Source organism: Protopterus annectens, chromosome 13.part0 (genome assembly GCF_019279795.1).
Source record: "Protopterus annectens isolate FY-2018-M chromosome 13.part0, PAN1.0, whole genome shotgun sequence".
NCBI lineage: Eukaryota > Metazoa > Chordata > Ceratodontiformes > Protopteridae > Protopterus > Protopterus annectens.
In genome coordinates, this window is record NC_056747.1 from 960573991 (window position 1) to 960596270 (window position 22280).

At 38.2% G+C, this 22280-nt stretch overlaps 1 protein-coding gene across 1 annotated transcript in view; it reads left to right on the plus strand.

The window, feature by feature from the left end:
- LOC122787816 (inactive phospholipase C-like protein 2) overlaps positions 1-22280 on the plus strand; it is a 1808356-nt gene that overhangs the window by 1544844 nt on the left and 241232 nt on the right. The window contains exon 5 of the mRNA XM_044054724.1: positions 14182-14291. Coding sequence (XP_043910659.1) covers positions 14182-14291 — 110 coding nt within the window. The remainder of the gene's footprint in view (positions 1-14181; positions 14292-22280) is intronic.

The window sequence follows — 22280 nt, forward strand, 5'->3', positions numbered from 1 at the left end:
AAAGGGTTTATGCAGTTCCTGTTACTATAGTAATAGGGAAAGACTTCCCCCGTGTTGAAGATTTCTGGAAGTAACTAGGAGGATAGGTAATCCTGCTAAAGGACCACCTTATCAATGTCGGGAGGTGAATAAGCCAATAGATACAACTCTCGCTATCCTAGAAAAAAAAAAAAAAGAGGAGAATCCATTAAACTCATTTATAAAAGCACATGAATCCAGAAAAGAAGGCATAGTGTTGTTACAAAGTCCTAAAGGTACTAGGTACGATTTGGCTATACACAGAAAGATGAATAACCTGTACCATTTAAAGAGGTATGTCAGCATATGCCTTTTGCAAAACAATCTACAAGAGCAAAACCAATAGAAGGAAAGAAGTTAAACAGTAATATATCACAACCTGAAAATGTCATAAACCGAGAACAGAAATGTCATTGCAGCCTGAAAGTTTTAGAACAGGGGAAAGTATTACTCACTGAGAAGGTATATTCCAATAAAGTGAGGTTAGAAAGTATTAGAAAATGCAGAACCTAAGCAGAATTCCAAAATGTCAGTCTAGCTAAAGACCAAGAAATGAATAATTCTAAGCAGCAGGCGAGGGCTGAACAGGAAAACTTCACAATTTAAAATACTTTCACTGTTGTTGTTAAAGAAGAAAAACAGTTACCTAATCTGAGTTCTAAAGCCATTTTTCTCAGTTTAAGATGTCAATTAAGGGAAGGTTGTAGGCAACAGGTGTCCTTAAGAATGGAAGAAAGTGAAACTGAAGACTGCTTTTTTGGCAGATGGGAGAGCAACCTAGGGAAGAAAAAACAATTGAAAGTTTACACAGGATGAGCCACATATAGAGATGACAAGGAGGTGGAGAAGGAGAAGACAGTGCACACTTTGTGACAAATTATCCTGGTATTCCTCCTGCCCCAAAGAACAGGAACACTAAACAGAGGGAAGAAGTTTGTGTGCATCAGGTTTGTAATGAAAAGGAACAGGGCAAAACGATAGATATTGCCTTTCTTAAGAGAGGAGTTTGACATTTGAAACTGTAGGGCTTGCACTGGCAGAAGAGGAGACAGTACCATAACAGAATGATGATGAGTGAGCACACGGTCATTTACAAGGGGGTCATCTAGGAATGATCAAGACTAAATCAAGGATCCTAACAAGGTTTTACTGACCATGTTGTATAATGAATGAAGTTGACAATGTCTGTTCTGGATGCCCTGAATACCCCAAAAACAACTGTCACCCAGTCTTTAAAAATACTTTGATTCAAGCTCCTGTCATAGCTGTGCCACTTGAATATATTTCTGTAGATATTTTTGAGACATTCATAAAATCCAGGAATGGGTTTCAAAACATTTTAACTATGTGGACTATGTACCTAGCCATCACGAGGCTATGTTAAGAATATAGCTAGAGAGTCTTATTATTATGCAGAGTAGGGATACCTAAGGAAATGCACACTGATCAGGGAACCTCATTTATTTCCAGAATAGTGTACTAGCTGTTCATTAAGACTGAGTAATTAAACCTCCTCAGTGTAACATTCCCTGAATAATGGGTTAACTGAGCATTTTAGCAAAACTCTAAAATCCATGCTTATAAAAGTTATTGTGGAAGTTAGTAAAAAGTGAGACTGGGGATTGTGCAAGTAGCACAGTGCATTAAAGCACTGCCTTTTGCACTGGATGTGCATATGGATTTGGGTTCAGTTCCCCACTTGGCTGTGTATTGTACCATAACTGGTAATTTGGAGTGTGTGTTTGTTGTATTTTCAAGTTAAGTACATACAATATTATAAGGGGAAGATGCATCTAATTCTGGCAGTTAGCACAAAGGACTAAAGTTCTGACTTGTTAGTGAGCCGCTTCCTGTTCAAGAGTACAGTGTTGTAATCCTCCCACCTTCATTTACCTGCTGTGTGACCTTGAGTAAGTCATTTAACCAGACAGTGCTTTGGGATAACTGGGAATTTGGTTTCTTAATGGTCTCTGCTTGTGTAAGTATGTGTGAATCAATTTATAGCATACCTCTTCTTTGCTGCTAGAAAACTACCAAGGCTTAAACTAGTTCATTCCTGTTGAGTTACTTTTTATTTAGAAGCAGTCATGTAGCTAGGTGGAGCAAGAGGGGCAATAGCCCCAGAAACAAAGTGTTGAGGGGAGTGATCAGCTGATCCTAATCACTCTTTAATGTAATACCGACTTTTAAAAGCTGGTATTGCATTTGCAGTTAAAGCGGAGTGCTGTAGCTCTCTGTGTGTGATCTAAACTGTATAGCAAACAGTTTGATACACTTTACAAGTAAAGACAAAATCTTTTTTTTTTTAACTAAAACCTGAGTTCTGTAGTGCTCTGTGCAGGCAGGGAAAATAAAAGAATAAATGTTTTTTTTTTTTTTTTTTTTTAATAAAATATGTTAAAGGAGGGTTGGGGCCTGAATGCTGGAAAGGGTGTGTGTGTCATGCATCCATGCATCTATCCACCTGGTTGGTGTAGAAGGAATGTCCATTTTTTAATTTTTTTTAATTTTTATTTTTTTTTTGTTGGTGGGTGCGTTGATCTAAATATAATAAGCTGATCACTTATGACATTATAGTGAAGTGTTTCTTTTCTTTTTTTTTGCTCCTCACTCGAAGAACTGAAGGGTTGAATGTTAATTGAACCAACTATGCTTCTGTATAGAACACACCCTCATGGACTGTTAGATATTATTAAAGAAACTTGGAGAAATGAAAACCCCGTTTAAAACTTTCATAGAGGTGAGGACCATCTTATAAGACTACATGTAAAGAGCCCAGGAATTCAGAGCTGGATACTGGGTGTTAGTTTTGTTCTCCTCAACAGAAAGGAGGTTTTTACCCAAATATCAGGGGTCATTTGAAAGTGTGAAAAAACTAAATGATGTAAACTGTAGGGTTGAAGAGACTATTGAGAGAGGGTCAGAACAGCTATACCATATCTGTCTGTGTCTTTCGGTTTTTCCCAGTTAGGGGTCGCCACAGCGGAAACTCCGGTCCGCTAATGATTGGCAGTAGAGTTTTACGTGCTGGCTTGCCAGGCCTAATGCACAACCTTCAATGAAAGAAGGCCCATTCACGCATGTCGCCACACAGAAGATGCTCTAACTGAGAATCGAACGGGCAACGTCTAACTATCAATATTCAGAAACTGTGGCAATAACTGCTAACCTCTGTAGTTAGTTTAATGAGAGAGACTGAAGAAACTGATGGAGAAAGAAAACTGATGACACCATTTAAACCACAGAAACAAGAGTTGATGGTATTTATTTTAATAAACAAGGAAGTGTTTTAGAATTACCCGACATAACATTCACCACCATACTGAGACCATTCCAAGAGAAAAGGTACAATTAAAAAAATTAAAACCTTACATAATATCACAGTTACAAAGGATGGCTGTGCAGAAAGTACAAAAAATGACTGAGATGGGGGTGAGATAAGAATCAAAAGCAGCCGCATAGTGTTAGTCCCAATGTCTGATGTAGTCAGGCTATGTGATCATTTTGGAAAAATGAGTAGCATTTAAAACTTTGACAGCTACTCTGCTTAGTGTAGAAAAATTCTTGGAAAGATTGGAGAGGGCAAGTTTCTTGATCACATTAAAGTAACAAAGGGCTTATCCCACCAGTATGGCCTGTGGGTTTGAAACTGAGGATTTACTGCATAGTGTTCTGGCCGTATCCTAGGGCATGCCAAAACTGATGTGTAAGTAATGCTGTAAGTAGTATTGTGATATGTTGTGATAAACTGATGTTGTAAGTACTGCTCTATAAAAATGTTTTTTTTTCATTTTACAAAAGTTAGGTATGTCTCTGCATTAGTGCTGGGAACAATTACCTGGTTAGTTTAATGGCCCTCTAGATCAGAGTTGTTCTGTCACTGTAGAAGTTTTGTACCTGTAATTACAGTTCTGGGAAGTGTGCCATGGAAGATGATAGACACTCTGAAGGGGCTTGAAGTAATCTGGAGAATTCCTGCTGAAGCATCCTGCCAGGTGGAAGCTACCTAAATGTATTTTGAGACTAAACGTAATCTGGCATGAGAGACTGCAGACTTTGTATTATTTTTGTTTTATGTCCTGAAGAAGAACTTGTACCACTTAACTGTTATTTTGCTTTCTGTTTTGTTTAAAACACATTTAGGGACAAAGAGCTTGTGCTCCTCTGTTGCTTTGTTTTGATGCCCCAAATATAATCTAAGAGAAGTAGAAAATAGATCAGTTCCATATAAAAGTTTGTGTGTGTAATGCACTGTTGATGGTGTTAGCACTACAGAGAACCTTATATATATATATATATATATATATATATATATATATATATATATATATATATATATATACATATATATATATATATATATATATATATATATATATATATATATATGTATATACATATCACTCTAAGGCAAGTCAAAGGTATATGTCCTTTTCCCCACTGTAGTACGATCCTGGTGTTAGTATATATAATAAGGGGATATGTAGGGGGTGCAGCCCTCCCACATTGGGGGGTATTGGGGGCGTACCTAGTTGGCTTTTAGCAAATAATGTAAAACAAAACCAGACAACATACAACCAAAATAAATGTGGGGGGCTGTGCCCCCCAACTATACATACTAACACCAGGATCGCACTACAGTGGGGAAAAGGACATATACCTTTGACTTGCCTTATTGTACTACTTGTCAGTGAAATGAACTTTAGGTGATTTGGTCTCAGTAAATGAGTTTTGGTGAAATTAGTTTTAGTGAAGTGATACGTACCCATATAAATATATATATATATATATATATATATATATATATATATATATATATATATATATATATATATATATATATATATATATATATATATATATATTTATATGGGTCTACTATGGTTGATTGAAAACTCACTTGATTGAAAATGAAATTATTAGGACCACTTTACTGAAAACTCACTTGACTGAAACTCATTTCATTGAAAGTTATAAATGGCCTTTTCCCCACTGTAGTGCGATCCTGGAGTTAGTATATAAAGTAAAGGGGTGTGTGGGGGGGGCACAGCCCCCCCACATTGGGGGGTGTGAAGCAGGGACATCGGGAGGCATACTGACTGTACGCATTTCAGTACAGTTTATCTAGAGTGGGGGGTAGAATCTGTCATGCTCTTACCTACATACCAGTGGCTGCTGATTGGTCCTGCTTTAGTTGAGAGAAAGAGAGTGAGAACGCGAGAGTAGACTGCCCTTATTAATGGAGGGTACATGCTTATCGTTAGTCTGATCTAGTGTTCCTTCCAACTTCCACTGACCTGGCTCTTTATACATGTTGCTGCATAGATTTGTAACCAAATCTAAATGTATGTGAGTACTTTTAAGTTTTGCTATGAAAATGCTACCAGTTTGGTCATTTGTTTGACACCCCAGTATACAACGTTAGTGGCAGGCAGTGAATCAGTCATGAACAGCATTTGTTGTTTTTTTTTTTTGGAGTTACAAATTACAAAGGGTGCTTGTGTACCACTCGCAACGCGAGTCGCATGTTAGTTTTGTTGCTTACCTGCTTTATTATGCATCGATTTATTCCTGTTTTCCTTGGCAAACAGCTTATCTTGCTCTCTGTCTCTTTTTTATTTAATCGCATTGTGATTGTAAGTGCATGGTGCCTACCCTGGACGTAATCCGAGACTGTTAATGTGACTGGTGGTTGCAGACAAGTGATACTAAGAAGCACACACCTCTCAACTGCCTGGTATCTGTACTGTTGAGGAAAAAAAACATGTAAAAACAGAAAAACACAAACTGTACTCTGTTTTGAAAATGAAATAATGTGGATGTTAGAACTAGAAATATGTTTACTGCAACATTTGTGGTCGTAGGCGGTTATTGAAGGGACACGTGTTCTTGAATATGAGAAAACAACACTGAAAAGTATGGTATTTGTTTTTACCAACCTAATGTTTTCTACTAGATGATCCAAGATTTCAGAAAAGTAGCACTGACATAAAATTATATTTACATGTTTAGTTACATACAACTGATTTAAATTTTCTCTAATTATTTGTATTGGTAAAAGCCACTAACACAAATGCGCATACAAAAAACATTATGGTAGTGTATGTTTCACCGCAAAACCAGCCACCAAAGAGAAGAACACTAAAAATATGGGAACAACTTTTAAATATTTGTCTGATCACTGAAGTTCTTTATTAAACAGTGAAGTGCTTGCCATATTCTTAGTGTTCTTTCATAGTGGCTGGTTTTGCGGTTATATGTACACTGCCAACCATTGCCGTACAGAGTTCTTTGTTTTTTTGTTGTATTTTTTTTTTTTAGTACTTGAAATTCTACTGCCTGCTTGACCAAGTTGACTCATCGGGTTAGCAACTAGGTGCCGGAACTGAAACTGTAGGGCGAGCTCCCCCCCTGCCTTCTTACATGGAAAAATTATATAAAAGAAAAGGGAATTTCAGTAGTAATACTTAGTCCATGGGGAAGTTGAAAGGGGTAGACAAACTGTGCAGCTTTCTAGATGAAGTGTCTGGTGGTAGTGGTTATTCCAAATGACTAAGTAAATGCAGGCTGCCATTCTTTGCACAGCAAACCTTCAAATCTACTTAAATCTTACAGTAGAAGCATCTGACAGTATGTGTGAGGTGCAGTCTGCCTAAGCAAAGAATGGGATGAAACTGAACTTAAAACATGGTGGATGCTGGGGCCATTGAAAATGTAAGGATATTTTTAAATGACCTTTTTTCCTAAGTAACCATAAAACTCCATAGCTTTTCCTGGCTAAGCAGATTAACTCCAGGTGACAAAGAGTACGGAAGGGGTCGTTGGGGAAAATGTTTAATTTTTGTGCTTGTGAGTACATGGAAAAGTAATTAAGAGAACCTTGGAGGAAATTATTCACTTTGATGTAATTTGGTGGTGCTTATGCATACATGGACAAACCTGACTTGAAGGGGTCATTGGAGAAAATGTTTCATTTTAGTGCTTGTGCATACATAAACAAAGTACTGAAGGGGTTGTTAGGGAAAATGTTTAATTTTTGTGCTTGTGCATACATGGGCAAAGTACGCAAGGGATCCTTGGGGGGGATGATAATTTTGTGGTTACTGTCTATGCAAACAGACTGCTGATGAAGTCGTTGGGGAAAATGTTTAATTTTTGTGCTAGTGCATACATGGACAAAGTACGCAAGAGATCCTTCGGGGGGATGATTAATTTTGATATGATTTTGTGGTTACTATGCATACAAACAGACTGCTGAAGTCATTCGGGAAAATGTTTTATTTTTGTGTTTGTGCATACATGGAAAAGTAATTAAGGCAACCTTGGGGGAAATTATTCATTTAGATGTCATTTGGTGGTGCTTGTGCATACATGCACAAACCTGACTGAAGGGGTCATTGGGGAAAATTTTAATTTTTGTGCTTGTGCATTCAGGGACAAAGTACGCAATGTTTCCTTGGAGGGGTGATTAATTTTGATGTAATTTTGTGGTTACTATGCATACAAACAGACTGCTGAAGTCATTTGAGAAAATATTTTTATTTTATCCTTGTGTATACATGATACATGGAAAAGTAATTAAGGGAACCTTGGGGAAAATTATTCATTTAGATGTCATTTGGTAGTGCTTGTGCATACATGGACAAACCTGACTGAAGGGGTCGTTGGGGAAAATGTTTAGTTTTTGTGCTTGTGCATACATGGACAAAGTACGCATATACATGATGATATAGACATTGATATTGAGCAAGTCCTGAGCGATTTCAATCCGTGCGATGATCGGTGCATAAACCTATTTCCAGCATAATAGTGCATGACACTGAGATGCACAGAAGTGTGTTTTTCTTGTGAATGTCTAGCTGACCAATTTCTGGATCTTGTGTTTCCCTGCTGCTTGCAAACGTGGGGGTATTTCAAAGTAATCCATTTAATATCAATTATGATTGACTAGAAATAAAGCTATTTACTGCACAGTTGTGTTTGCCATTTGTAATGAACTAAATAACTAGTTTTGCTCAGTTACTACTCCTGTATTAAAATACATAAAACACTAAGCATTTCTATCATTGATAATTATGGTTAACAAGGTTTATAACAAATTATGACAAATTGATAAGTACTATGCAGTGATATTGAATTCTTAGTAGATGAGTATGCTGAAAAGTAGGAGAATTTTGTGTGTGCTCATGGATGTTCAATGTTGCCATGTCAATCTTACTGTCACTTGGAACTATTTGATAATACCTTGGTAGTTCTTTTTAACTTGTATACATGTGTGCGAGTTTGGGTGTGTGTGGGAGCTCAACTTCAGTGGAATAAAGTCTGCAACATTTTAAATGGGAAGGTATTTTGTTTTTTGACCCATGAAGTTATGAAATGCTCAAGCTGCTTCATCATGCAAGTAATTACCATCCTGGCATACAGTTGACAATGCTCATTCAGTGAGTGGCAATGTGAAAGGGGCGTGGCCTGGTCAGCAGTTTAAGGAAGTGCACGGATCACAATGTGTAGATGTGGGTGTGGCTTGTTGGGGGCAGCAGACTAGGAGCTGTCAGTACAAATCTGAAAATCCTGCCTACACCCCTGGTGTGAAGCCCCCCACATATCTTGGTTATATAATCTGTTTTGGAAACACTTATTCATTGCATTTGTAAGTATCACTGCGTATAGTTTAAAATGTTTATAATATGTGGAGGGCTACGACCCCACACCCCCCAATGTGGGGGGCTGTGCCCCCCACATCTCCCCTTTCTTTATATACTAACTCCAGGATTGCTCTACAGTGGGGAAAAGGCCATTTATAACTTTCAATGAAATGAGTTTCAATGAAATGAGTTTTCAGTGAAGTGAGCTTTCAGTGAAGTCCTAGTAATTTCATTTTCAATCAAGTGAGTTTCCAATCAACTGTAGAAGACCCATATATATATATATATATATATATATATATATATATATATATAATACACACGCACACACACACACACACATATATATATATATATATATGTATATATATATATATATATATATATATATATATATATATATATATATACTACAAGAATGTGATGGGTGCATCATGAAGTGTCTTCTAAGGTTATGCTAAGATTATGGATTAAATTTCCACTCACTGCAAGTAGATTTCAACCATTAACTTCTTTCAAATGTTTTACACACACACACACACACACACACACACACACACACACACACACACACACACACAGACACACACCCACATATATATATATATATATATATATATATATATATATATATATATATATATCCTTCAGTTGATCAGCTTTCTGAAATACCAAACATCAAATGGCTGAGATCATATGACTGACATTTTGGAAGGTCGAACAGTGTGAATGGAGATTCAATGTAGTGCAGTCTCGGAGTTGGTATATTGGTACAGTTGGCATATATATATATATATATATATATATATATATATATATATCTATATATATATATATATATATATATATATATATATATATATATGGTATATTAAATTAGCAGGGGTGGGGGGTACAAGGAGGATTGGCCCTGCAAATAACAAACAAACAAAAAAAGCATTGTTTTTATTTATTAATTTTTTTTTTTGTTTTAGTTTCAACCTTCTGAAATGTCGGTCATATGGTCTCAGCCATATGACCTTCACATTTCAGAAGGTTGATCAACTGAAGGAGATTCGTACACACACACACACACACACACACATATATATATATATATATATATATATATATATATATATATATATAAAGTAGAAAATATCAATATGGGGTTATGGTAAAAATGTTTCTTTCAGATCTATTAAGTCATACCCTTGACAGTAAAACCTATAATCCTTTGAACCTAATTTCTTATCATTTCTAGAATTTTCTCACATTGATTAAAGGACAATCCTACCAAAAACCTGAAAAAAGATATGATTCACATGGCTCATGTGCTAGTAGCTCATAATATACCTGGTCACCACCACTTGCTCAGAAAAGCAAGTGCTAGAGCTTCCACAAGCCTGGTCTCCCACATGCACATAGCCTAACCCACATCCAACTCTATACAACCGTAGAACCCTTCCATAACCTAAAGTCTAACCCTAAAATTCCCACCCCTTTCCCAACCCTTGCTCACTTACCCTAAACCTCCAATCCCTTAAACCTAAAGTCTCTGATTGCTCTCTAAACCTAAAACTCCTACCCTTCTCCTTAAAGTTAAAACCATCATCCCGCTCCCTAAACCTAAACCCCCCTTCCTGGTCACTAAGTCTAAAACCCCCCTCCTGCTTTCTAAATGTAAACCCCCCTTCCTGATCACTAAGTCTAAAATCCCCCTCCTGCTTCCTAAACCTAAACCCGCCTTCCTGGTCACTAAGTCTAAAATCCCTCTCCTGCTTTCTAAACCTAAAACCCCCTTCCTGGTCACTAAGTCTAAAATCCCAGTCCTGGTCCCTAAGCCTGAAATCCCCATCTTGCTCAGTCCCTACAGCTGCTTGCTTTAAATCATATTTAGGTTGACGCACGAGCAGCAACCTAGCCGAGCTACAAGGTGCTCGAGTCCCTGGCTACAAGACACTGTTTCAGAGGATGGAACATGAGTGCCTGTAGTGTTCCTGATCCGTGTCATATCTTGTTCTTTTTTCCTGCTTTTCTGATTACCTTGCATCCCTATAAGGGAGATTTTCATTATACTGAAAATATGTATATATTTATTTTCATGCACACTTAAATTGCAGTGAAGTAAGTTGTAGTGCGAGTAAGATTTTCAGAATTCCACGCCAAGAGAATGTTATTATTTAATAATGCATTGTTTACTTATTTATGGCTGTATTTTCCTGACCAGGTTAGCCTTGATAGGTAGTCCCCATTTTCGAATGGGACCTAAGAAGGAATGTACATACACTAATTTAGTACAAGAATGCCAACAGATTATGTATTATATAATTTGGTCTCCATATCTTAAGTCAAATCTAAGTAAATATTACACAAGTATTATACTAGTTACACAAAAATCATTCCATACAGTGTACTGTAATTCCACATCGTTTTACAGTGTGCAGTACTTAAATCAATATAACTTGATATGTAGCTATCTCATGAACAGAATGGAGCAGAATTAATATTAACATTTCACATATAATTTATAATTCGGCTTTCATGGCTTGATATATTTTTCATATAGATTTCAACCGACATAGTTTTCAACCTTATACATCAAGAAATTGGGAAAAAGCCGGAAATAATGGCAGAACAAAGTCCCAAAATCAGGGACATGTTTTAAACACTGCTCTTATAAACTTAGAAAGTTGCTAGAATAACAGGTTCTATATTTGCATGCAGTTCTTGAAAGATATGGACAGAAGCATAGCTGGCTCAGCCAGAGCCCTGTGTTGGTACCATGAACCAACACCCAACTCCTTCAGCTCTTCACTTAAAGAGCAAAAAAAAAGCACTTTACTATGTTAAGCAAATTACAATATTAGTATAGTTAGATCTATGCCTCACAAGAAAAAAGCACTTCAGTGTAATAAGCCAGTCATTTTTACTACCAGATCTATATTACCCCCCACGTTTTCCACTGAAGAAAAAAAAAAAAAACAGTCATTCCTGCTACTGGCACACCAACCAGGTGACGAGATGCATGACACAGACACACACAGACACATACACACATACACCCTCCTGCCCCGGTCGTTTAAATCCTGTTTCTGTGCGCTACACCCACCTTTCCTTCAACACATTTTATATATAAAATAATAATAATAATAATAATAATAATTTCTTCATTTTAATTTTAGCAAATGGCTTGTTACAAATGTAAACAGTTGCTACAGTGTATGCCATAACTGCACAAAGTGCTATGGTGTTCATATTTTACTTTAAAAAATTCTTCTTTTAAACTGTAGCATATTGCATTCTACAAATTTAGCAAACTGTTGCTACAGTTTATACCCTACCTGTATGGGGTTCTATAGTTCTCAGGTTCTAGTTAAAAAAGCAGATTTTTTTTTTTACTTTTAAACTGTAGCAAATTACTTGCTACAATACATAAAGCAGTTGCTACAGTTTGGACCACACATAGAGCACTTAGAGTATGTCCTACACATGTTGTTCATCAGATTATTAGATTTTTAAATTATTCATAAATAACACATATAATAATATCAACTTTTTATCTAAGGCTTATCTATATTGTTTTCATACATTTTATACATTTTTGTGTATATAATGCGTTTTTAGTATCCACATTGATTTATATATATATATATATATATATATATATATATATATATATTTTTTTTTTTTTAACACATATTTACACTTTATACAAGGTTTTAATAATGTTGAAATAAGAAATGGATTTTATGTATTTATGTAATAATTGAGGACTGCAACTTTAAATAGATTACAAAATGAGTTAATTAACTAATTGGTTTAGTATTTAAAATTTTTATTAATTCTCTAAACTGCCCCACCACTTCTACAATTCCATTTCATCAGCCGTATTCTTGACTTTCTTTCGTATTTTAGAAAAATGAAATCAACAGATATTGAAACCCTCCCAGACAAAACACCTACTAATGTTCCCTCACAGCAGATGGGCTATACTCCTGGTTTATTCATGTTTTGGCAAGATTTCATCATCTAACCACTGACTCATCTCTAAAACCGCTTCTTGGCCAAAGTGGATAAGCCTGACCAATATAAAATGACTATAATCTAACTTATTCCCAAAAGCTTCTCATACATAACCATGTCTATGACTTTCATCCCATCTCTATAATACCTACCCTTGAAAACATTCTTGAGAAGTTAATATATAATCACAGTTCAGAATACAGCAAAACATGCAGGATCCTTTCTAGACATCATCATGGCTTCTAGTCACTTCTGGTCACTCAGAAGCTCTCATGTTCTACCTTAGTCATGTGTATAAACCTAACCATGCCCCTGCCCCCAACCCCAAACCTGTAAAGTACCTTACAAAAAAACCTTTCCCCGACAGCATTGTATTAGCTCAAATTTGATCAGGTGGTTTTATCAGGATTTTTTTTGGAAATAGATCAGAAAAGGAGAATGTTTTCTTTTCTTGATCCGATGATGCTTGTTTTTTTTAGTTGTTCAAGTTTAGAGATATTTGAGTTGAAAAGGTCAACTAAGTGAATGTCGACATTTTTTGAATTCATTAAAAATGTTGTGATATTTGCATTTGATAGAGTACAATAAAAACTGAAGGGGTAACATTTTGACCTACTCAGAGGTACTAATTACCAAATATTTAAATGCATAAATGAAGCAAAAGGGTGCAACTGAACAGTACAACTGATACAGCAAGGAAAGTAAATGTGTTCACAGCGATGGAGCCTGATTATGTTGCTACTTGTGCAATTAAAGGGTTCTAATGTGATAATTGTGCAGGTGTTTGGTGTACAGTCTGAACCTTCTGCCTCAATATATGGTACTAACATGTAAACACACAACATAGTTTGTCTGGATGGAGAATCAGGAGTATCGGCCTTGGTTTGGGCTAGTGCTAAAATAGTTCTCTTTGGAACTAATTCCAAACAAGGAGATGTCTGGTAGTGCCAGAACTGAATCCACATTGGGGAGATGAAGATAGTGTGGTATGCTTCCATGAATATAGAATGTGAATTATTATAAACTTCTGAATGTAATGCTTGGCTTTCAGAAACAGGAATGTTTGCAGAGACATTCTGACAAGAATATTACAGACCAATCAGTAGTCATGGAATACTAGTGTGTTGAACCTCTTGAGACCCCTACAAGTAGAGTAGGTATACGGTAGGAAAATGAAATGGCATTCATGTTGGGAATGAATTGATATCAAGACATTTTAATGAGCAGAAAAAAATCAAGTAAGTAGGGTAAAACAAGATTTGTTTATAGTTCAAGGCATGTCTAAAATGCATAAAAATGCTTGGCTAAAGTTGTACCTCCAAATATGTATGATGATAAAATGAATCCACTAAATGCCTGCTTCTGTGCTGTAGCCTCCGTGATGCAATACTTTTTATTTTCTTTTATATTTCTGTGCATGTTTATAAAGAACATGTAACCATCTATCAGCTGAATTTTGGAAAAGAACATTAATTCTTTATAATTGACAGTCACACCTTTGTCGTATCTTTAGGCATGGAGTTCCATGAAGATTTGCACAGACTTGGAGCAAAAGACGGCTTGAAAGGGAGTAAACTGCAGAAAGCCATGGAAAGCTTTGCATGGAACATTACAGTTTTAAAGGTAAGGCAAGAACAAATGTGCCATATTTTGATAGTGAGACAGTGAGATAGTCTCACAATTTAGAGAGTCTCACAATTGAGAGGAACTTACAGTCTTGTCTCACATGTCTGCACATGGATCAGTATCTGCATGAATGAGATTCTGACACTGTAATAAAATCCATTAAAATTCTACAAAAGTTTCTAAAATTAAAATCATGTTGCATGATAATTTCACTGCACAAATTTCAGTGCATTATATCTCAGTATGGACTAGTGAAGTATAATATTGTTAACTTTAGCTTTACTTCCATTTCACTGTATTGATTGCCAATACATCATTACTTCAAATAGTCAAGCAGTTATATAAATAAAAAGGAAAAATATTAATTTTGATAATGTATAAATAACAATTACATAATTATGAGCAGTTATTTAGCACCTCTAATAACATCATTAAAATGAAATTCGTTTTCTTGCTGCTGCCTGTTATCTGCACTTATCTCTACTTTTAGCTGTCACATTGAGAAAATTAAAAAAAGGTGTGAATCATTTCATTATTTCCACTCATGAACAAAATACAGCCCTTAAATCCTGCAACTTAATATTGTGGATCAACAGCTTATAAATGTCACTGTTGCTACACAATAATATGAGGTGTAGGGTTATGGAGACTTAATCCTCACCACTGGCACCTGTTCTGCCTGCATGGGGTGATTAGCCTTAAGAGCTTATGGCTGGCAAATGTGCACTAGTGCCTTGGGTTATGTCAGACACATGAAATACAAATATACTACCAGCTACAAAACAGGATTATACTCACTGAGTCACCAGAATTTGACCGACACCAATCTGAGTCCATTGCCTTCTAGTGCAATCTTACCAGCTGTAACCAAGACTTTACCTAGCTATTTTTCCATATGCACAGTGTCACAGAGTTTCCCAAAAAGGGTAACTGATGACTCTTCAGTGACAGTGCCTCTATCCTGTATTCATCAAACTTACTGCTACCAAAGTGGTGCTAAGATTCCATGATCTCAGTTAATGAGCACTCTTCCAGTAAGTTCTTCAATGTTAAATTATAATAGCTGTTAACCAAGCATTCCTCCCTTCAAATAGGGTAAATACCATCAATTGTATTTATGCTTTGGGGATAGCCCTCTTTAATAAAACAAAAAAGCAGCCACAGCATTTTACGAATGAACAAATTAAAACTCTTTACTTTTAAGTAGAACTGAGTACACGTGCACAATGGTATGGTAATGGCACATGTAAAAGAAGAAAAAAAGTTTTATATGGACAGATGAATGCCAGGAAAAAATCGCTATCTGTTGGTACTATTTTCAGTTACTTAATCATAGACTAATAACTCCACAGTCCACCACATAGAAGGCAAATCGATAAGTTAAGTTAACAATTAACTGTGCAGTGGCACAAAACTGCAAAACATAAAAACTGTTAACCTTATAAAACTATTTTTAACTGAAATTTAACTTGAGCAATAAACTAAACACTTTATTTTGGATAGAAAGCCTCAGTGTATCTAGTAGTATATATTTTGCCAACATGAAGGTATAACTTTTATCTATGGTGACTGGAAAAAGGCCAAGCAGTATCCATGGCTATCATCTGAATTTTTCTAAAAACATGCAGTGACATTCGCACGTACACTCACACCTATGGCCATTTTAGAGTCTCCAGTCCACCTACTGCATGTCTTTGGAATGTGGGAGGAAAGCCGAGCACCCAGAGGAAACCCACGCAAAGACAGGGAGGACATGCAGACTTCACACAGAAGGCACTCCAGCCGAGAATCGAACCAGGACAGGGAGCTTCACAGCAGCTCTCAATTACATTCCTTCCCAGTTCCCTTTCAATAGGATGCTTAGTCTCTTTTGACTGTTGTGACTTAGGTTTAGACTTATTGCTGTCTACTATCCCTTTAAATTAAATTTCCCTACTTGGAAGAAGACTAGTATATTTTGTTACATATGACTCCTGTTATTACCCAGCTCTTCTCCAGAAGTATCCACATCACTAGCCTCTATTGGAAGTGTAGATACTGACTGGGTTTCCCCCTTATGCCTTTCCCACATGGTTGTATCCATGTCTGGCTGCATGTAGCTGCATCTACAAAATATTGAATTGTATCAACAAAATCATTTTGTATCAGAACAGCTGATGGGATATCATCAAAATCTACAACCTACTTGCTTCCTTGCTCTTCATCCTAGTCCAGAAAAATCTCTGGACAATGGCACCTGAAAAAGGTGCCCCTGACATGACCCTATGTGGAGTGGACTGCCCTGAAAAGTAATGTTCCTAGCTAATAACTGCAGGCTTGGCAATGTTATATCTGATGAAGTATCCCTCTTAACAATATTTTTTACCCAATACCAGGCTAGATTACAGGCCCTTATGAAAATTTGGAGTAGTTGCATTTTCAAGGCGACCCACTAGCACCATGGTACTACATCTGCTAGCACTGTCACATGGCTTTTGTTTTCATACCTGTCTCAGTGGATATTTGAACCCCAGGTGTCCCACTTGGTTACACTGGAAAAGCACTAAGTACTTTGTGGGTACTGAGAGTAATGACCCCCTTTGGTTGTGGAACCTGATATGACAGTTTAGACTGACCCCATGGGTTCCCTCATACCCATGAATAGTGATGTCATGGAGGGAGAAATAAGAGTTTATGAGGGATTTCATTTTAAACATTGTGCCTTAAAACAGGCACAGATGAGAAGGGAATGAAGCATGACGCTGGAGGTACCACATGCTGTGTGTGGTATGTAAGGTAAGTGTAAAAGTGAGACTGTACACATTAAAGAGAGAATTTTGCTTAATAAAGGCTTGCATATTTGATGCTGATATGTGCCTTCATTACCAGTCTGAATATCAGGCACTGCCCCCTCTGAGGATACATAGTGTCCTTTGGAATTCTACAGTCCTGTCAGGGTGGGTGTCTAGTATGTACAGGACAACACACCACATAGATTAAAAAATTAAGCAGGATAGTGCAATCAGAACCACAAAGATTTTGTCTGCAAAGCCTTATTGTGTGTATGAATGCATTTGTCCTATTTCTCATTGCCTGATCTGTGTACACCCATTGCTGTCATACACATTGCATACCTGCCTTTACCAAGCCCTGCAGTAAAGGTCTTATTGTGAACATGTTCCAAACCTCACCAAGATGGTACTTGATCTCTGTCTTGGCAGAGCACCTACAGTATCATGAACTTGCTCTGATTTTTATCTCAGCTTCAGCTTTTCCTGACCACTTAGTCATAGATTTCTTCATAAATGCAGCGCAGTCACTAGCTTTAGTTCCTTCTGGAAAACACTGAATCTTAAATTTTCCTGCCTAGAATGACTCTTGTAATCTATTAACATTTTTTTCCATGTGTCTATCTTGACTTTACAGCCTGCACTTTAGACTTTAGCTCCACATTCTCAACTGTTAACCCTCATAGTCCTTTAGAGTGTTCACTTAATACTCCTTCCATCTCCTGAAACCTGTTGTCATTGACTGTTCATTTTATGCATTTCTTGATATAGTGTAGATTTTCTATATTTCTCAATATATTAAATTCAAAGAAGTTGGATCCACAGAGCAATGTGTACAGTTTGCAGGTTTTTTAAGCCATGATAGCAGCTTCAGCTTGGTTATCCTGCTCACTGTTCTTTGATTGATTTTTTCTTTCCTGGGTTAGAGCTCCTTAGTGCAGTTTTAAACCTACCTATTCACCTATGGTGCTGGAAATGACCCTTTGTTACCAAAATAAGTAAATTACAATTTAAAAGTGGCGACAGAAGAAATCCATCAGCTGCAAACCAATGTCATACCAGAAGTACTACCTTTTTTTTGTATTTTATCTCCCCTGTCTCTCTTGTAAATTGCATTTCTTTTTATAGTTGCATCCTGGTCACAGTTGTCTTTTAGGGGACATTTCTGTTAATGACACAATTTACAACACATTGCTATTCTATAGTTTTTGCTCAGACTGTGGGAATAAGTACTTATTACTTTGTATGTTATTTTGTATTGCCCCTTTAACAAGCTACTGCAGCACAAGGTCTTCTTGTTCATAGGTTCATAGGTAGGTACTAGGCTATCTGCCCGAGGGCATTTATAAGCTTAGCCAGAGTGTGTCGGCTTTCGCCACCCCATTGATTAATTAACTGATCCTCTGTCAAGAACAGCCAGTGAAGTGATCTCAGGGGTATATTTTCTGTTACCCATCCACTTGTCAAGGTTTCTCCTGAAGAGTGTTAGTGAGGGGCTGTGCCTGATGTAATTTGGAATTTTGTTCCAAAGCATGGGGAGTCTCTGTGACAGAAATCTATCCCTCCAGCATGTTCTATTTATTGTTGTGGCGAGGTTTAGCTCACTAGAGTGCATGGCTCGCAGTGACTTGGATTTCTTTAGGTGGAGCATGTCCATCAATTCTGAGTTGGACATGGCTTTGTAAGTCAGGCAGAGATCACCCCTGAGTAAGCGATATGCCACTGAGTACAGCCGGAGTTTTTCCAGTCGGGCTGCATAGGACATATGTTTGAGGCCAGTAATCCTCTTGGTGAGGTACTTTTGTGGTCTTTCCAGCTGTTTGAAGTGTCTTGTGAGGTACAACCCAAATGGGGCATTGTACTCTATCATGGGTCTAATGAGTGATGAGTACAGGGGCACTATAACCTCTTTATTTCTAGATGTGAACCCTTTAGTAATTAGATGGGCCACTTAGAAGGATTTCCTAACTACACGGCAATATGATTGTCAAAGGAGAGATTACTATCTACCTGAGTCCCCAGATCTCTTATTACCTCTTCTGTATTAAGGGGGCTGCCACCTATGTGGTAATTCGTGGGTGTTTTGTTTTTCCCAAATGGGATGACTATGCATTTTTTGGCATTTAGCTTGAGGCCATGACTTTGACACCAGGTGTCTGTCTCAGTAAGGCCCTTTTGGAGGATGTCCATGTCAGCCGGAGAGTCAATTATGGCTCCCAGTTTGCAGTCATCGGCAAACTTGGTTAGCCATAGTCCTCCTGTGTTTGCCTGTACTTCTGAGAAGTATATGCTAAACAGTAGGGGTCCCAGGACCGAGCCTTGCAGGACACCACTTGTGACAGGTTTAGAGTCGGACCTGGAGCCTGCTATTCTTACCATGTGAGTTCTGTCTGTAAGCCAGTTGGCAACCCATCTTGTGACGTAGGGGTTTATGTTCAGGCTGGTGAGGTTTTCTGTAATACCCAAGTGGGGAATGGTGTCAAAAGCCTTGGTGAGGTCAAGGTAGGCTGTGTGGACCACCTTTCCCTTGTATATGGCCTTGGTGACTGTCTGAAGTCAACCAGGTTTAGTAGGCATGATCTGCCCTTAACAAAGCCAAACTGGGTCGGGTCAAGTGTTTGGAGGTTCCCAATGTCTTTTTTAATGAGCTCCATGATGATGCACTCCATAGCCTTACAGACCAGGCTAGTCAGGCTTATGGGGCGATAGTTACCAGGGTCAGTTGTGGCCCCTCCTTTGTGGAGAGGAATAACCGTTGCTGTGCACCATTCTATGGGCACGTAGCCTGTGGAGAGGCTGAGGCTGAACAGCGTGTTTAGGTGGGGGGTTAGTTCGTTCTGTAGTTCATGCAAGACACAGCCTGGGACACCATCTGGTCCCATTGATGCTGTGTTTTTGGCTTTTGAAAGGGCTGTTTTCACCTGTGCATCTGTGATTTTTGGGACACTACACTTTTCTGGTATTGTTGTGGGCCCTTTTGGAGGTGAGAGGGGGGTGAAGTTTGCACTGAATCGATCTGCCAGGATGTTGGCAATATCAGTAGGTTCAGTATATTTTGTGCTATTTTGCACTAGTTCAGTGCATATCTGCGAGTTGCCACTTAGATTCTTAACATAGCTAAAGAAGACCTTGTGGTTATCTTTTGAATTTTTGGCTATTTTTTTTTCAAAGTTAGCCTTGGATGATTTCATGAGGGACCTTAGTTTCTTACTGATACTGATCAGGGATGTCTTTCCTTCTTGGGATTTGCTTTTTTACTGAACTAGTTTCCTCCTTCTGTTGTATAGCCTGTTTATTGCAGGGGTCCACCAAACTGGTTTCCTTCTCTTAGAGGAATGAGTCTTGGTTTTGCTAGGGATGGCACAATCCATGCATCCTTGTAGGTGCTCATAGAGTGCATTTGTAAAGGTTTCTGCATCTTGGGCAGCGTATCCTTTAGCATGGGGCTGTGAAACTTACCACCTCTCTCTTAAGTAAGGTGAAGTTTGCTTTAGAAAAGTTTTTACTGTGGTTTCCTTAGTTGGGGGTGGGGTGGGGTATGGGCATCCAGAGTGATTAGTTTATGGTCTGATCTAACCAGTGACGGGATGACCTCCGGTGTGGAACACCTGTCGCCCATGTTGGTGATGACCAGGTCCAATATGTTTTCACCTCTGGTAGGGGAGTTTACCAGCTGATCCAGGGCATTTGAGTTGATGAATTCCAGAAAGCGCTGGGCCTGGGAATTTGTACTCAAGTAGTTTTCGCAGTGAATGGTAGGGTCCAGTGTCTCCAGAAAGGTGGAGTGGTGGTCCTGGGTCATGTAGGGTGATCTGTAGCAGGCCACAATTTGCATTGCAGATTTGCCCGATGTTAGTTGCACATGGATGATCTCAGAGGTATCATGCTGCGCCACTAACATGGAGGTGTAGGTATCCTTGATGAATATGGATACACCCCTTCCTTTTGTGTTTCAGTCCATGTTCTGTGGCCAAAATGTGTGGTATGAGTTGTAGCCCAGTAGTGCTGCAGTGCACTCTGGAGCCTTGAACCAGGTTTCAGTTACTGCACAGATGTCAACGTTCTCCATACTTAGGAGTGCTTCGAGCGTGTGCATTTTGAGATCTAAACTCCTGGCGTTGAGCATCATTACCCTCAGTTTATTTGTTAATTGTGCTGTTTACGGAGGTGGGTTTGACTTTTGTGCCTTGCCTAAAAAATGCACTATGGGGGCAGCAAGAGCCTTGGCCAGTATTTGAAAGCCTAGGGGTGACAGGTGCAAGTCTTTTCTTGAGAAGCAATGTGGCTTGTTGAGCATGACGTCCCAGGCTGACAGATACTGGATCCCCTTTGAATGACACCAGAAGCTTAGCCAATTGTTGAAATTGATAATTTTTTCTTTATTCTGAGGTATCGTTCTTGGTGAGGGCAGGATGCTACTCAGGGTCAGGGTCATACCAGCCTGGGCTGCATGATTAGAGAGCTCTTCCATGTCTCTTTTTATGTTGTCCAAGGAGGTATGTCTCAGGTTATTCACACCAACATGAACAATGACAGAGTCATATTTGTACTTGTTCTAGAGTGACCTGAGTGCTTGTGTTATGTGTCTCCCAACAGGCAGCTAACAGTAACCTTCTGCTTGTCCAGCCTAGTGAGTGAGACGTCAGTGTGCCTCACTATAGAGTCACCTATTACTAGTGTGTTAGGTATGTTATTTCGCCTTAAGGGCTGTGATTGTGTGGCACACTGATTTTGCATTTTATGTGTTGTCTGGTTTGTGATGAGAAGTGCAGGTTGTTTGGGTGTCTGCTTTAGAGGTCTCTGATGCTTTTGAAGTTTTTTATTTAGAGCCTCCTAATATAATTTTGTGTATTTATGGGTATTTTTTGCCAGTGCTGTTTAATAGGTATGTGTGTGGCTGGAGGTGTGGTGCAAGTGTTAACCTTCTCCTCTTGACTGTCTTTTCCAGCCTTGGGTGGAGACAGCTTAGCTTCCAGTTTGACTGTATAATCTCTCACATATGTTAGTGTTTTGTGGCAGGAGTAGAGGGTTGTTTGTGTACATGAGGCAATTGTAACATTGCCTCAGGATACCCAGATTCACCAGCTGGTCTGGAGAGTGCACCTGAAGTTGCCCTATGGTCATGCCCGAATAGTAGGGTGAGCTGCTTAGTCGCTTGGTTGGTGAGGGGCGAATAAAGAGCCTTGTCCTGCTGGGCAGTCAATGTCAGGGTATATTA